The sequence below is a fragment of the Rhizopus delemar genome, genomic scaffold (genome assembly GCF_000149305.1).
Source record: "Rhizopus delemar RA 99-880 supercont3.2 genomic scaffold, whole genome shotgun sequence".
In the NCBI taxonomy this organism is placed as follows: Eukaryota; Fungi; Mucoromycota; class Mucoromycetes; order Mucorales; family Rhizopodaceae; genus Rhizopus; species Rhizopus delemar.
The window spans coordinates 1,338,249-1,355,582 of record NW_027137828.1 but is presented as its reverse complement, the minus strand read 5'-3'; the positions used below and the strand labels follow the sequence as shown (position 1 = coordinate 1,355,582).

At 34.0% G+C, this 17,334-nt stretch overlaps 6 protein-coding genes across 6 annotated transcripts; 2 read left to right on the top strand and 4 right to left on the bottom strand.

Annotated features, from left to right (window-relative positions):
- Positions 1-1,142: 1,142 nt before the first annotated feature.
- On the bottom strand, positions 1,143-3,188 carry RO3G_02744 (uncharacterized protein; the record flags this gene model as incomplete). The annotated part of the gene is made up of 6 exons (XM_067657335.1): positions 1,143-1,150; positions 1,238-1,474; positions 1,644-1,792; positions 1,848-2,133; positions 2,188-2,583; positions 2,636-3,188. The coding sequence occupies 6 exons, from the start codon at positions 3,186-3,188 to the stop codon at positions 1,143-1,145; spliced, it is 1,629 nt and encodes a 542-aa protein (XP_067513436.1).
- A 3,021-nt stretch (positions 3,189-6,209) lies between these two features.
- RO3G_02743 (uncharacterized protein) lies at positions 6,210-7,244 on the top strand (the record flags this gene model as incomplete). Its single annotated transcript, XM_067657334.1, has 3 exons — positions 6,210-6,890; positions 6,943-7,132; positions 7,228-7,244. The coding sequence occupies 3 exons, from the start codon at positions 6,210-6,212 to the stop codon at positions 7,242-7,244; spliced, it is 888 nt and encodes a 295-aa protein (XP_067513435.1).
- Positions 7,245-7,664: 420 nt separating this feature from the next.
- On the bottom strand, positions 7,665-8,613 carry RO3G_02742 (uncharacterized protein; the record flags this gene model as incomplete). The annotated part of the gene is made up of 5 exons (XM_067657333.1): positions 7,665-7,712; positions 7,775-8,056; positions 8,110-8,312; positions 8,365-8,467; positions 8,527-8,613. 5 exons carry the CDS (start codon positions 8,611-8,613, stop codon positions 7,665-7,667), a joined length of 723 nt encoding a protein of 240 aa, XP_067513434.1.
- Positions 8,614-10,372: 1,759 nt separating this feature from the next.
- RO3G_02741 (uncharacterized protein) lies at positions 10,373-14,616 on the bottom strand (the record flags this gene model as incomplete). Its single annotated transcript, XM_067657332.1, has 14 exons — positions 10,373-10,477; positions 10,527-10,670; positions 10,723-10,863; positions 10,914-11,156; positions 11,208-11,255; positions 11,338-11,491; positions 11,528-11,748; positions 11,796-12,018; positions 12,150-12,182; positions 12,257-12,269; positions 12,689-13,076; positions 13,146-13,248; positions 13,305-14,400; positions 14,484-14,616. 14 exons carry the CDS (start codon positions 14,614-14,616, stop codon positions 10,373-10,375), a joined length of 3,045 nt encoding a protein of 1,014 aa, XP_067513433.1.
- An 885-nt stretch (positions 14,617-15,501) lies between these two features.
- Positions 15,502-15,871, bottom strand: RO3G_02740 (30S ribosomal protein S16; the record flags this gene model as incomplete). The annotated part of the gene is made up of 2 exons (XM_067657331.1): positions 15,502-15,567; positions 15,635-15,871. The coding sequence occupies 2 exons, from the start codon at positions 15,869-15,871 to the stop codon at positions 15,502-15,504; spliced, it is 303 nt and encodes a 100-aa protein (XP_067513432.1).
- Positions 15,872-16,193: 322 nt separating this feature from the next.
- Positions 16,194-16,823, top strand: RO3G_02739 (uncharacterized protein; the record flags this gene model as incomplete). Its single annotated transcript, XM_067657330.1, has 1 exon — positions 16,194-16,823. One exon carries the CDS (start codon positions 16,194-16,196, stop codon positions 16,821-16,823), a length of 630 nt encoding a protein of 209 aa, XP_067513431.1.
- Positions 16,824-17,334: the final 511 nt, after the last annotated feature.

Here is a 17,334-nt window from a genome sequence, read left to right as displayed (position 1 = left end):
TGGAGGAGGACACTATAAAAATATATAGAAATACCCACAAAACAAAAAGTAAAAAAAACACTAACCCTGTTTATAACTCTCTTTCACAAAGCGTCGTTAAAATTTGATTCTCTATGTTTGATAGATAGGTACATTTACGTCCATAGTACTCATACCAAGTTAAAGCTCTAACTTCATCAGCTGAACTTAAGTCGATTTTTAATAAAATGAAAAACACATTTGCATGGCGTGATGCAATGGTTGAGAGTTTAGGACATATTTATAAAGCTCAGATATCTTATCTCCCAATTATACATACGACACCTCCTCCGTTTGCAGTTCCCCTTGATTACTTTGTTAATTTATATGACCAAAAATAAAAACCATCATGTTTACCCTTTTACTTTTTTAACTAAAAGAAAAGATAGACTATGTTAAGTCATTTAGGTATTTGACGATCAATGCATATCACTTTGCTTAAATGAAAGATATTTTTTTTAATCTAAGTACTGAAACAGTGAAACATTCTAAGTAAGGTTTGAGAATTTTGATGTCGTTTGTTCAGTTGTAGAATAGATGTGAAAAGTAACATACAACTTGTGAATGCCTTTGCTCTATAAAATAAATTTCCAATAGTATTGCTTTTGAAACAAAAGGCTATGATTTGATTGGTCAGTTGACGGCAGCACAGAAAAGATGGCTAAACTTTTTTTCAATATTTTGCAACTAAACGTTTTTCCTTTAATCTAATAATAAGGTATTTTCAGAATGAGACTTTTTTGTCTTAACATCCAGCTATATAAAGCATGATTACTGACTCAGAGTTTTGCCGATGCTCTAATCTTAACTATGGAGTTTTTTTACGCGTTTATTCTTTTGAGATCACCGTTGGAAGCAAGCTTTTATTTTCAAAAATGTAGTATTCAAAACACAAGATCGAATTTTTATATAAAGTCAGTATGGTGTTGTTTTCTGAAGCAGTATTTTCATTGGGAATTTTTTTTAAATATAACTTATCGTAAAAGAAAGGTATTCTTTTTTATTCTGTGTGTTTTGTCTGTACACAAACTGACCAATGTGTATGACACAAAATGTCGATTTAAGTCCAACAATAAAGCACAAATGGCAGATCCTTTTTTTTATAGGCTATCTTGGAAAAAAAATCATTTTACTTTATTTACAAATAGGGATATATGTTATCTACAACACAGCCAGTACTCCCGTTGTACCTTTTTTACTAATTTTATTGTATCTATACATTCCTGTTTAGGTACAAGACCATTCTCTATAGCAGGCGGAGAGTCACCTAAAAGGACATTCAAACAGCCAAGAGCAGACAAAGCGGTCGAATTAAGGTTGTATCCCCCTTCAAGTGCAATTGCCATCTTACCATTATTGATGGATTTTAGCATATGTGTCATATGGGCGTATCCAGCAGGAGTTACTTTGCATTGCCCAATAGGATCATCAATAGCAGCATCAAAACCAGCAGAGACTATAAAAATTAGTGCTAAATAACAAAGTATAATTGCAAAAAAAAAAAATACCAATAAGTAAGTCAGGGTTAAATTCCATTGATATAGGAATAACAACTTCCCTGAAAGCATACATATAGTCTGCATCTGTCATTCCATTGCAAGGCCATGGTATATTTACTGTTGTACCCCTTCCTTTGCCATGACCAGTGTATTCTGCCGAACCCTTTCGATCAGCCGGATAAAACGTTCTATCTTCATATCGATGAAGTGAAATATACAATACATTCGGATTATCTGAGAATATATTTTGTGTTCCATTACCAAAATGTACGTCCCTACACAGAAAACGCTTAAAACTTTTGGAAAAAGGATATTTATCTTCTTTCTTACCAGTCTACAATCAGAGTCTTTTTTACACTTAATTTATTCATGCAGTAATGAGTGGCGATGGCTACATTGTTGAACAGACAGAATCCCATAGGAGCATCGTGCTCGGCATGATGTCCCGGAGGACGGATGATAGCGAAAGCATTTCGGATTTCATCCTTCACAAGAGCCTCTAATAATGCAATCAAACTTCCAGCGGCATATAAGCCAGACTCAAACGAGCTACTGTTGAGATAGATTGAATCATAAATATGCTCAAGGTCGATATACTGAGATCGTTTATTGAATTCTACAAAAGAGTATAAGCCTTTAATTCTTTTTCACATTTAAATGTACAACTTACTCGTCGTTTCTCTCATCTTTCTATAATGAATGATACTATGTATAGCAGTAATTTCTTCTCTAGTAGCTCTTCTACTCTTGATTCGCACACATTCTGCTAATAACCCATGTTTTTCCAATATCGAAAATATTTTGTATATTCTTCGAGGATCCTCTGGATGTATTTCTATGGGGTCAGGTGTGGCATGATATGACATGATAGTATCGTATACAAATCCTGTCATCAACAAACGTCTCTTTGAGATATTTTCATATGAAGAAACACCCTTTGCAGGAGCGTTGTTTGCTGTTTTTTTTGTTGGCTTTTGTGACCTAGTAGGTCTGACAACAGGAGAGGATGGCGGTAGTTGTTTGGGGGGTAAGCTACTTGGCCTTGGGACAGCTGAAGAAGGCTTGGCTGTGTTGAAGAGTTCAGTATAAAAAAGATATATAATAAAAACCTACTTCACCTTTTCGTTTGGGCATATATTCGCTGTCACTCTCGCTACCTTTTCGTCTTTTCAGTGCATTGACACGAGTAGAGTTCAATTCGTCTGTATACTCAGTTTTCGCCATATTTTTCAAGCGTCTAGTAGCTTCTTGATTTTCTTTAATTTCCATGTTCCCATCATCATTTGCTTTCTTTTTGCTTGATACATCTTTAGAATCATGTTCAGTTGATTTAATCACACCTTCCTTGTCTTTGTTTGTTTTATTTTTAAGGTTTTCTTTAATCTGCTTAGTTGCAACTTCTTTATACAGGCTATTGTGCTTCTTCCCTTTGCCTATCTCATTTTTAAGACTGTCTGCAATTGGTTTGGCCGCATCTCCTTTGCCTGTAACGCTATTCTCACTGCTACTTTTCTTAAATTCATCCAGTTGTTCTTTGGGTATATCCTTCAATTTTTTATCGTTTTCCTCATCATCAGAATATTGTATTTCGTCTACTTCATTAAAGTCGTCTAATTTATCCTCAACCGTATGTAAATGGTCACTAGATGGATCGGTTGTCGCGTCACTCATATCGTCATCTGTTGAATCGTCATCAATAGTAATATACACAATTTCTTTTCTTTTTTCCTTTTCTTTTTCTGGTTGAGTAGCATGTCCTGGTATTTCAAGCTCATCCAGTTTTGTTTCTATAAATACAAAGTGAACACTAAGAATATAAAATAATATGTCTTCATTACTATTTGAAATCTCATCTTTAATAGGTAAAGTCAATACTCGTGTTCTAAATAAATTAACTTATTTTCAATTACCTTCAGAAGCAGTTGTTTCATCTTCAACATCAGATACGATAACCACAGTTCTATCATAAGAAAAGCTGATTGATTAACACTAAAACCTTTTTATGCGTAAATCTTGTACCTTTCTGTCTCTTCTATTTTTTTCCTTTGTTCACTTTTTTTTTTAGCCTGACTTACTTTTTCTATTTTTTCTTCATCTTCCAATTCATTCTCTTTGTTTTTTGCTTTTTTACTTGCAAGGTATACAGGTTGATCTGTCGCTCGCTTTGCAACAAACTTTAATGACATTAAGAAATAGAACAAAAGAAAAAAAGAATCAGGTCGTGACTGCATCCATTTTGATGTTGCTTTTCTGCATTTTTTAGGAAGTGAAATGTGTGTGACTAGTTTACGAATCTGTAAAGTTGTGTTTGAGCATCAATCACTGTCTCCAGATTCATTATAGCATACTATTTTCTTTCTCTTTTACTTTTTAATAATTTTTTTTAGTTGCATTATTATTAGCAAGGGCATTTTGGCCAATCTATTTATTGATTTTACATGTATTGTATATTAACTTTCAAATTTTTTTGAACTGTTTCCTTTTATAGTTTTTCGCTTTCATCTTCTTTATAATAATATTTCCATATTAAAAAGACCTATGTTATGTCTAATTAATCCAAAATACAAAAGCATTAAGTGAACAAGTGTGTCCTCAATATAATAGGAAAATTTTCATTTAAATTTGATTTCAATAGGATTATCCAACCATCTTCTAAATCGCAAAATCTTTTATAATGATTGACATAAAGCTGCCAATTCATCTTTAATTCATGATTTAAGCATTTAAAGGACACCTTATGAGGTATATTCTAACAATCAGAATGATACAAGTTATTGTCTCCATTATGTTTAGCCAAATGATGATTTTTAGTATATATGATAAAGAAATAGAAGCGTTTTTGTCTTATTTTTTAAATCTGCTTTAATTGAAGCTCTTCATACATGCACAACGAATGTCTTATTATAATTCTGAGAAACATTTGATAAATCCGCAAGCTGTTTGTTCAAAAAATTATTGGCTATACAGTTTATTATGATCATGTAGAAATGAATGCACAAGCAATCCATTAAGATGTAATGCATTATTTTAGATTTTTAAAGTAAGCAGATTTCCATATTGTATTATGCTTTCAACGAGTATAAACTCGGTGGCATTATTTTTAATAAAAATATTTTGCAGCTGCCTACTACAGTATTGTGTCAAGCCATTTAATTGATATGAATATCACAACAACGAGTTCTATTGAATGTTGACGCATTGGCTTAGAATTGTTTCACGTGCGTAATGTGTGTATATACAGCTTTTGAGTCAGGTTTTAATAAATATAGACTTACTGCAATATGTTATACAAATGCTATACATGACATAACTCTATTTCCAAGGCATAATGTGGTATTTACTGCATACGAATACCGTTTGTCATCTTCTTTTCACATGCAATGCGGTTACAAAATATCATATGATCTAATACTATCTAAGAATATACGCTTTAGCTTAAAAATATACTTTTTAATCAATAACTTTTTATATCAAATGTCTATATGCCGAATTGTGAAGGATGAATTATCATCAAAGACTGTCTCTTCCATTATACTGCTCTTATCTGGGTTGTTAACAGATGAAGATGAGCTAGTACAGACTACTTTTAAATTTTTTTGGGTACAATACACATGGGATGCAAAAGTATTCATTGGGGATTCATATTAACCGTTTTACTCATAGCATTTACGTCAAAGTGAAAAGTGCCTTGTGTTACTCTGCTTAAATATAAAATTTGCGACTTCTCATATAATTTGTCCTTAATTCCATGCATTTTATAATAGAACCTCATTTTGTAATCAAATTAAAGACTCATTTTTCTTATAGTTTTACTTTTTACTAACAAAAACAAGATATCGTTAATACGATGGCCTGAATTTAGCATTTTATAGCAGCAAATATTTTGCTTGAGATTACAGTAGAAAAGAGAATGAATAAGATGTCAAATTTATACATGACAAGATTACCTAATATAGAGGATAAGTAAAGCAGAGAAATTAAATTCATTATTTATGATACGAGGTACAGAAATTCGTCTGACAAGCGCTACATTGTTAAAAAGAACTCATCATTCTATTGGTTAAGTGGTATGGCGAAATAGTTGGTTATATCAATGAAGTTGATATACAATACAGACAAAATGTTAAAATGAATTCTTTTTAGAGAGAGAAAAGCAAAAGACGAGTGTAGTATTTTAAGGTAATACAAATCATGTTAGATTCTCGGCTGGTTTAGTTTACAAGGAAAATCACTGTACAACCATATGGGTATGCAGTGTGTGTTTACATCGATCAATTGAAGTAACATTTGGTAAATTATAGTTATATTACAGATATTGTAAAGAGTTACATATCCTCACACATAAAAAAAAGTATATACCCGGTTTATTCGTAAATGAGTTATCATGCTAGATAACTTTATTCCTAAAACTAAGCATATTTCAGACTATGGCTTTATTAGAGTTTGATATATTGATTTTGATAATATGTTAGGGACTCTATTGGTAAAAGACGTGATTCATCACTTGTTGACTTAGTGCGGGCTTCAAAGACTATTTGTGGCTGGTCTAAAAGAGTCATAGCTTAATTATAGGTTGCAGTACTACACACAAACGAAGATAAATAAGCAAAAGAAGAAAACAAATCTTTTTTCTTTTTCTTTTCTTTTCCTTTTTTCTTCTCTTTTTTCATTCTTTCCTTTGTATTTATCAATATGACTGAAAAAGTCAAAAAAAATCAACGCGTATCAATCAAAAAATCAAGAATTGGTTCACTCTTGCTTGGTTTATTCACCACATTTACAGTATTGGGTGCCATCCTACTTGAAGCCGATAGTCGAAGTAAAGGTATCAAATCGCCTGAGCAGTGGTATGAAATAATGAAAAGTCATCCATATGAACGCAAGCTATCTGATCTCCGTTCGCCTTGTCCCATGGTCAATACTTTAGCCAATCACGGTTTTCTTCCTCGAGATGGTCGTGATGTCAAACCGACTGATATCTATAATGTTCTCTCGCTCCTTCGTATTCCTCCTGTCTTTAGTGTCGGTATCATAGCTTTTGCATACTCCCAATATAATGAAGCAGTTCCAGACAAGCATTCACTTTCACAATTAGGCTTTACTGATAAAATCAATCTAAACCAATTGAGTGTTTATGATGTACTCGAACATGATGTATCTCTTACTCGCCATGACACCGCTTTACTCCCACACAATACCACGTATCCTGCGCCTGAGCTTATTGAGCGTATGATTCGTTTAGTAGAATTGAATAATACAAGCACCGAAAACAAAGAATACTTTACTTTTGAAAATGAACACGACGCAAGAAAGTTGAGATGGTTAGAATCTACAAAGCACAATCCACTCTTTCACTATCCTCTTTTCCTACAAGTAAGAAATGAACAACAAGGATTGTGTGTAAACTAACAAGCTATTTTTATAGATTGCATCAAGTTTTGAATGTAATTTGTTATTGAATACCATTGGTCGACACGGAAGACTTCGAGTTGATCACCTTGAATCTATTTTGCTGCATGAAAGGTTCCCAAATGATTGGTATCCACCTACTGAACCAACCTCATTATCTGAAATTCTTATTGACCCATTGAATTGTTGGAAAGGTCTTCGTTCAAGTAAAGTAAACTTGAATTTATTGCAGGAATTAAAATAAAAAAATTTATTTTGTGTGCATTACCATACATTTTTTATACATAAACAAAAATAATAGATGTTAGTTTTTCTTAGTGAACACGCAGTGTTTTTCCTTTAAGTGAATTCATTGCTTGTTTTTGAGTTGATTCCTTTGTTTCAGAAGGTCTTTGTTTATGAGCTAATGTTGGTAAATGACTATCATTATTTGAATCTCTTGCTTTATAAGATTGTCTTCTGGATGTACTTATTCCCATCATTAATCGAGCCGTACGGCTTTCTCCTGGAGGTTTTTTGTTTCGATAGATAGATGCTTTTATGGGTATAGATGAAGTAGTTTGAGTGGTATTCGGTTTAGGTTTTCTAATATTCGTCCTGACTTCTACTGGTGATTTTGCTCGTACTCTGGCACTCACAGAAGGTGGTATCAATCGAGAGCTAGCAGCCGTTAATGGTGCTCTTTTTGGTATCGTATTAGGTTTTACTCCCTTTTTTTCCTTTGCTGGAGGTGGTAATTCAATCACCGGTTGCTTGACGCATAGCATAGGCAGTCGTGAACCTTGACTACGATTAGTAGCAGACAATGATTGGCGTTTAAGGTAGACATTTAGAATTTTTTCTTGTACAGGAATAGAAGCTGAAACAGATCGATCTACTGAAAATGAAGGCACAGGTATTCTGCATTTGGCAGGGGTTGATGCTTGTTTGGTTTTTTTTCCAAGTAGTGGCGTTGCTGGGAATAATAATTCTGGTTCATAGCTTGTAAGAAATGGGTGGTTTAATATTTGGTCGGCAGAGTATCTTGTATCTGGATTAGGATCAAGACAATGATCCAATAAATCAACTAGCTGAGTAGGTAAGTCGGAGGGATAAGAAGGTCTTTTGACTTCAAGTATTCTTTGCTTAATCTATGAAAATCATTCTATTTTTTGGTCTCTTTGTTTTATTTTATTATTATTACCTCTTCTTCTTCCAGTCCTTCATCCTCATAAGGTGCTTTACCACCATTTAATATTTCAAGTATAACAATACCCAAAGCCCAAATATCAATTTTGTAATTGACAATTTTCTGTTGTACTAATTCGGGTGACCAAAATAGTACGACGCCCGCTTCTTCAATACTAGAATCGGCAGTAGGTGAGACAGAGACCACACCGAAATCGCCTAAGAGATTAAATTAAATAAACTGTTATATTAAGTTATTTAATATGATTACCAATGACAATTCCACTTTTTTCTTGATCCAAAAAAATATTATCACATTTCATATCTCTGTGAATATAACCGTATCCATGCAACCGTTCCAACCCAGATGCAATCTATTATTATAAATAAAGTTAATTTATGACACAGTCTGTTTGTGTGTATAATAATTTACAGAGCGAATAATATAAACTATTTGACCAAAAGTAAGTTGATGTTCGAATACATATTGCTGAAGTGATCCTCCAGTACAAAGAGGCATGATTAAGTAAACAAATTCTTCATGCAAATAAACTGCTAATAATTTCAATATATTTGGATGAACGCACTTTGTCATTGAATAAATCTCATTTTCAACAAGTTCCTTAGGCATCACAAACATATCTTCATGTTGATTCTCTTCTACCAAGTACTTTTTAATAGCCACTTTATTATTTGTTGCTATCTCTCTGCATTTATATACTCCTCCTTGTGCACTAAACCATGTAGGTGGACCATCTAATCCTTTATAAAATGGATTTGGGTCACCAGTATATATCGGTATACCATTGACTTGCTGCATTTTTTTTTTCTATGAAAAAAAAAGGAGAGAAAAAAGATTTTTTTTATATTTTTGTTATTTTTGTATAAAAAAAAAGAAAAGAGTAAAAAAAAAAAAAAAAAAAACGTGCGTATTGGTTTTTGATAAACAAATTAATAAAAAAATCCAAAGACCGTTTTGGGGTTAGACTGTGGCTTATTATTTGTACACCTTTCTCCTTTTCTTTATTTCCTTCATGCATTCACTCCCTTTAAATACATTGGCTGAGCTCTTTTATGAACTGTGTTTGAAAATGAAAATAAAATTCACATAGCAACAAAGCACATAACGCGTTTATAGCCCATTAAATGCTTATAACAGCAAAACTTATCAACTTCAAGATCTTTGATTTATCATCGAAATGAGAAATTCAGGAAAAGGACAAGAATCGAGGGTATCAATTTGTAGGACGTTTCCTGAACACATCAGCTTTGTCAAGTTAAAAAAGAAGAGCTTTTTCATTTTATTCAGTAAGCATATCTGGTTGAAGATTAACAAATAAAATTGGCAAAAGGTTTAATAAAGTAAATGTTCCTGTTTATTTGGAATAAAAGGATTAGCAAGTGTGAAAAGCTTACCAAATTTTTGATTCAATCAATTCATCTTCCTTACCGTGTAAAAAACAAAATTAACGGAGGCAATGAATAAGCCATTATCTCTTGAGGACAACAAGCTCAAAAAACAAGAATAATTTGAGTTATTTAGAATGTACATATTACGCGACTTTTATAAAAATGAAATAAAAAAAAGGGTCGATGCTATTGAAGAAGCTTGGTGGATAAGCATAAAAAATGATAATATATGTTTGAGAAGATGGGATGATAATTGTCTACATATAAATGTGTAATAAGTCAAATTATTTGGAAGAAGATAAACATGAAGAACTCTGCAGGTAAGGAGAATGAAGCAAGGATATACATGCTGCATTAGAATGAGAATTTACAAAGACAAAGAAGTACATAATTTTTAGTTTATATTTTATGAATAAATGATCCAATGTGCTTTATATAATGACCAACATTTGAGTGTTCTAAAATCTATGAGTTAAATTTAATTCAACATGACAAATTGCGTTTAAAAATACTAGCTTGTATATTGTTTGGTGTCATTGAAGATGAATATTCATTAAAAGAACACATAAATTAATGCTTAGTCAATTAGTAAGAAGTAGAATGAACTCCATCACTCTGTGGATGAACATGATGCTCGTGTTGTTATTACTATTACGCATAAACCACCACAAAAAGAGATAATATAGCTATTTAATTTAAAGGAAGATGTATCCAAACCATGTTTGTACTGATTGTAATGCTAGTATCATGAAATTCTAAAAAAAAAATAAAAAAAAATAAACGTAATTCATTATTAGATTGAGATAAAATAAGGATACTTTATTGTATCTAACAATATAAAAGGATATAGAAAATATTAAGAAGTCCATCTATTGCTTATCCCATTTAATAGGAAGCTTGAAAAATTGATGAAGTGTCGTTTTATCGTGAACAGATGTTTCAGGCGTAGGTAAATTACCTCCTCTCAAGTTTGTCTAAAATTTTCATTACTATTTGCTTATTTTTTTTATATGTTTATTTTACCTGAATAGAGGGATGAATATAACGAGGTGCTTTCAATACTTTATCTCTTTCTTGTCTCATTTTGATGAATTCATTCATACTCACTTGCTCATGAATCATTTTATTCGACTTTTTATGATCTTCTAATAACGTCATCCAACGATACTATAAAGAATACGTCATTTAATTATCTTGTCAACTTCCTTACTACACTTACAGAACGCTCCTTTGGAGGATAATCGTGACCAACGTAGATTCGCGTATCATTTGGCCATAAATTATACATTTTATGAATGCTTTTATACATGTCTTGAACACTACCACCAGGGAAATCGCATCTGGCGGTACCAATATCAGGCTATATTTGTATTAATAAAAAGAAAGAATGAAACAAATATAATCATATACCATAAATAGTGTATCTCCTACAAAAGCAGCATCGCCAATACGATATGACATACAAGCAGGTGTATGACCAGGAGTAGAAATCACACTACAGTCAATATCTTGTCCTAATTTCCACTTCATACCATCGTGCATGAGTACATCGAATTGTTTGCCCATAGGGTTTAATTCTTCTTTGCTCAAGTTGTATCTTTTACCAAACTCTTTTTGCACCTCAGTCACTTTGTCACCAATATAAACATTTGGCTAATTCGTATATAAATTAATAAAGAAAATAAATAAAGAGGATATCTATACTTTTGTAGGTAAAGTTTGCTTTAAATAAGAAGCAGAAGATAAGTGATCCTATCATATAAAAATATTTAATTTTCTTGATTATTCTTTTTTTTTTTTTTTTTTTTTTTTTTTTTTTTTTTTTTTTTATTACAGCGTGAACGTGAGTTTCAATAATTCTTGTAACATTCAAATCATGTTGTTCGATAAACTTAATTATATTACTTGCACTTAAGGTATTAACACTAGGACCAAATGGATCATAATCAAGCACAGGGTCAATGATATAAGCTTCCTTTGTCACTGTGCTTCAATTCAGTACATAAATAAAATTAATCATTTACCATTGTGTGTTACCTAAATCTGTCACGACATATTGCGCTGTCTCGGTTTCTTTTTCGAGGATCGTGTGAACCCAAGGTGAATGGTTATTCATAAAGGGTTCCACAGGGCCTTTCCATTCATTCATGCCACCCGTCAAACTAAAGCAATTCTCATAACCCAACTTCCCTGCCAAAAGAGTCGCTTCATCACTTCGACGACCTGATTGACAATGAAACACAACCTATTAAAATATTCAGTTCCATTTCTCTTCCTCTTGAGCTTATTTACAGTTGCATCTTTGTTTATATCACTTAATGCAGCACTAAACAATTTAGGTGAAAGTGGGATATTAAGTGCCCCTTTGATTTTTCCTTTCTGTTCAATTTCTTTTCTTTCTCGAACATCAATCACAATTAAATCTGAATAAAGTTTCTTTTCATTCGACCAGCTAACAAGTTGATTCGATGTGATCTGCTTAACTGAACTTGTAGAATAAAAACGCGAAGGTTGGCTTTTGTATAATAAAGTGCGTAGCATATTTTTTATATATTATCGTGGAAAGAAGAATAAAACATGGATGATTTTTTTTTAAATTCAATTTTTTTATCCATGATTCGGAGACTCAATAAATTCGCATAATACTTTACCAAGTTCTCTTCAGAAGGTTTATGTAAACTATTAAAAGAATAGATTATTCAATTTATATTTTGGCTTGATAGATGACATATACTAAATTATAGATCACTTACAGTGATTTATATACTTGTATAAAACTTGATGGAAATATAGTAATACATTTTTAATTGTATGGGATACAATAACGTCTTTCGAACTGTCCAAATTTTTATTGGAAAACAAACGTGAAATATATCTAAACGATTATTATATTATGATTTTATTGCTATATCAAACAATCGTATCTCATTCAATGCAATATCCTTTACATTGATCTGTAAGTGAGGTTTGGTAATTTAATATAGTATGCTACAACTTGGCAGCTTCATTTGGAAGCATCGAGGCCGGAATTTCCACTTCAAGACCGCTTAAGCAAAGTTGAGCAAAAGTCTTGCCTTGCCTGTCAACCAAAAGTGAGCTCAATCCGCCTCCACCGAGTGAACGGGTTAGTACAAAATTAAAAGCGTGGGAACCCGGCAGTTCAAAACGGGTCACACTTCCTTTACAAAGGTGTCTCATGTAACCAGCCATTACTTCCTCCGTAATAGAGCGTTTAATATAAGGAAGGTATTTGGGGTCTCGAGCAATGATACCAATATTGCAAACATCACCTTTATCACCACTACGACCATAGGCAACATTAATGAGAGCCGTCTTGATAAGACGTTCAGAGGGATTGGCCTCAGGGACAGAGGGAACAGTTGATGGTTTGCAGTAGGATGCCTTCTGATCGCATTCTCCCCACGCGATATGCTTTTCTGGTCCAGAGGCAACAAGGTAGCGTGTTGTTACCTGAGTTTTAGGAATAAGTAATGGAAAATGTACCAAATTTGGAACAGCTCTTGGACGCCCTGTACCACTACCAGTAATTCCAGGAGCCATACAAGTAGCTGACTATCAAAAAGAAAATACATGAGCAAAAAAGTGGACGTTAACATAATCTAAAATAAAATAATTACTTACAGGGATAGTTTCTAAAGCAACAAGGCTAAGAGCTTTTGAATCAACATGCTGTGCTGATATTCTCAATAAAACTTCCCTACTAGCATTTGCTTTTGAATGAGGACTATAAAGAATATAAGTAATCATCCCTAGTATTTATCAACAAAAAAAAAGCATTACCCAAATAGAGACTCGGCACCAATTGTCTCAATAGAGTAGTTTTTAAAATCCGGGACATGCATTCTTTTATACATGCCCTGTACACGTTCAATGACTGCTTCACCAACAGCCAATGCCTTCTTTTTAGCATCAATACCACCAATCAAGAGCTCAACACTAATCTTGTAACCATCCAAGAAGATACCAGAACATTTCAGGTACGGTGTAGGCTGTAATCCCTTGGCACCTGACACCAGCACACGGTTAGGGCCTACATGTGATAAAGTGATTTGGCGCATATCGAGAATGACATCAGGTAAGAGGTAAAGTGCTGGATCTAAGATTTCATAAACCATTTGCTCCGATACGGTTGCAGGCGTCACCAAGCCGCCAGTTTTCTCTGGTTTTGTAACAACAAAGGAACCAGATTGACTGAACTCAACGATAGGGTATCCCATGTTAGCATAGCCACCATAAGGAGATTGGGCAGCAAGTTGCCAATCTGTAAAGTTACCACCAGTAGCTTGACACCCACATTCGATGATATGTCCTGCCAAAGAGGCCGAAGCAAGCAAGTCATAGTAGCCCTCTGTTGCTCCTTCTTTCCATCCATACTCATGAATAAGTGGACCAACAACAAGTGCTGAGTCTACCACGCGTCCTGTTACAATGATTTGAGCGCCTTCTTTCAGTGCGGCAGCAATTCCAGAAGCACCCAAATAGGCATTTAAGGAAACAATTGGCTCGTCTTTTGATGGCAATCGATCTGCGTCCAGGCTATGGTTTACTGTGGACAATGTAGAAAAAGGGTGAGTGTCTTCAAAGGCACTCAAGGTCTTTTCTTCCTTATCGATTAATACATCGTCACCCCATACAGCAGCTACCTTGACGTTTTTGATATTCATTTTCTCAATCATGGATTCAATTGCCTTTTTGCAAGCTACAGGATCAAGAGCACCAGCATTTGTGATGACTTTGGTACCATTCCTAGCAATATCTGGTAAAATTTTGGCCAGCGCCAGCGTGAGAAACTCCGATATATAATCTACGCCAGCCTGAGCTTTGTTTGCCATCATTCGACGTTGACGACGAGCAGCAAGTATACCCATCGTGATCTCTTTAAGCAAAGGGAATGAAATAAAATTTATTGGACACTTGATAATTGATGATTCATTTGAAGCTTTTTTGCTTTTTGCCTACCTGCTAAATAATCTGCTACAAGATAATCTAAATTTTTCCCTTCATGCTGGACAAGTTGAACAGCAGCGGCGACAGAGTCTCCCCAGAAAGCAGAATAGCAGCCAATACGAATAGAATGCTTAGAGGAATTCATGCAGGAAATCTTTGATAGAGAAAAGAAAGAGAAAAAAATTAAATACACTCCAGCAAAGAAAGACCCATTGCCATAAACGATAATAATTATAAACTCAGAATTATCACTGCAGTCTGCTATAACACTTGGAGTAATTTAGAAATGTAAATGTGTTCACTTTCTTTTTTATAATAAGGTATCAACTATATACATATTTTAATTGAAGACATTCTGTTCAATCACGGATTGCTAACTGATTATGTTCTAAGATGCTGTGGTTATGAGATTATGCAGCAAAAAAGGGAAAAAAGAGGATTCCCAAAATCAGAGCTAAACTTACATCAGCTGCAATAGCTCAGTTAAGCAATATGTGAAACAGAAAGCATTGGCAACTGTTTTTAAATAAATACACTAGCGTTCAGTAAATTTCTGAATGTATAATTTGTGATGAGTACTGTATTTATCCAACTATAAAAACAAAACATGCTTTAAATAAAAACCGTGATTTCAATGATAGATGCAGAATAATTCAAAAAAGATATCAGTAATATTAACACCCACTATAAGCTACTCAATAACTTCTCAAGTTGACCTATAGACAGTAAATGAAAATTGAAGCATGACCACAATAATGATGCATTCTCTTTTGAACAAATTGTGTATTTTGTTATATGCTTTTCAAAGCTCCTCTGTTGATCATAATTAATTGTACAAGCAAGTAAGCGTGAATTGTTATCCTTCACAAATCATGTGTACATTGTTTTTTCTTTGTCTTTTAACGTACATGTAATCCAAATCAAGTAGTGTTTATGTAGGCAATCGTTAATGCAAATGGGTGAATGTATTTTGTATGTCAAAAAAAAGTTACTCTGTACAAAATTGGAATTGGTATTTATTGTTGTCTTATTATCCTTTGAACTTCTTGACTGCTGTTTCCATCCAAGGTTTGGGTGCTTGAGGTAGCAAATCAGCCTAAAGAAAAAAAGATGTCAATATTCAGGAAATGGCAGGAGCAATGAATTTTGCTTTAATTAACTACCTTCACAAGTAATTTTTCTACTGGCTCTGAAGGTTGTGCACCAACAGTCAACCAATACTTAGCACGTTCAAAATTTAAGTTGATCAATTTGTTTCCATCCTTGTCAGGAATTGGGTTATATGAGCCAATCTTTTCTATGGGCTTACTGTTGCGTCCTGTACGGGCATTGGCAACTACAATTTGGTAGAAAGGTAAATTACGACGACCGTGTCGAGCAAGGCGAATGCGGACAACCATAATGTTTTAAAATAAAAAACCTCCACTACTCTCAGCTTCCTTTATTTGAGACCCTGCGTAAAAAAGCTGTCAAGATCATTTCATACTCCGGTGGTTACACGGATCAATAAATCTAACTGAAAAAGATGTGAACGATGAGTTTCCTGATGCTACGCGCAAAGAAGTTTCTGTCTGTCTGCTCATCATCAACACTCTGAAAAAATTTGTACCTGTTAGATCAAAATATCATATATTGCCTTACCAATTGCTATTCTGTATATTTGCGAATGACGTTCTTCATTATGCTGAGTACTCGAAGTTCACCCGAAAATTATGTCCTGCAATGTTATCTGCTCATGTCAACGCCTTGAACATTGATGCTCCGTCACTCTTTCAAATTATGAAAAGTAAAACTGATGATAATCAAGGACAAGTTGAAGGTATGTCAACGGAACTTGCAATCTACGGCTACAACGAGGAACCTCTGCCTTCAGTCGAAATTGCACGTCGGAATAAAGATGCTGTCTTCAACTCTTTGTTTGATATGGAGAAGGTCCAACATACATGTGAATCCAATGGTTTGAAATTTGGTCAACGAATGTCATTCCTTCCCAAATTGAAAGTGGTACGAATTCTTGGAGTAAAAAAGACAACTGTGCCTCCAGTTAAACCTCAGAAGATGTCCTACTTGAAAAGGATTTTGAGGGATCCCAACATTCTTCTGGAAGGACAAAAGCCATTGGAGGATTTGAAAGCCGAGACAGCCAAGCTTGAAAAAGAAGTCAAGTCACTTGATCAGGAAAGAGAAAAAGCATTGAAGTGTCAAAAAGAGCAGGACTCCATCAAGAAAATAAAGGCATTGCGAAAAGAATGGCACAACAAAGTGGATAAACAAACTTTGTACCAGAGGATTGAAGAAGAGAGACAGTTGAGAGATAAAACTTACCTTAAAATCAACAACATCGAAGACTAATTGATGGAAAAGAAGCAAGTGTTGTACTACCAGCGAATGGCTATCAGACATAATTCAATCCATACCGTTGACACCGCAAGCGCACCACCTACAACGAAAAAGGAATTGAAAAAAGCTTCGCGTGGTTTAGTCAACAGTGAAGCATGTGTGCTTCGTAATTTTGAAGATTTTACATTTTGCGGCACAGATAACGGACTTGTGAATATGACAGCAGCTGTCCCTTTTTCTTTGAAAAGATTTTCATTTCACCTCAAGCTACACAATTACTATTCTGTCTTGGATGATGACAATAAAGCAGCTCCAGTGGTACAAGACATTGAGCTTCAGAAATGTTTGAAGACCCCAAAGGCAACCATCATATCAGCTAACGAGATAGATTTTGGCTGTGGTGCATTCAAACAAAGGGTCAAGCGCCAAACAGGAAAGAAGCTCACTGGAAAGGGAAAGGAGGTACAACTGATTGAAAATAGTCTTTCTCAGAAAGTGACATCAACTTCAAATGTGTCAGTTG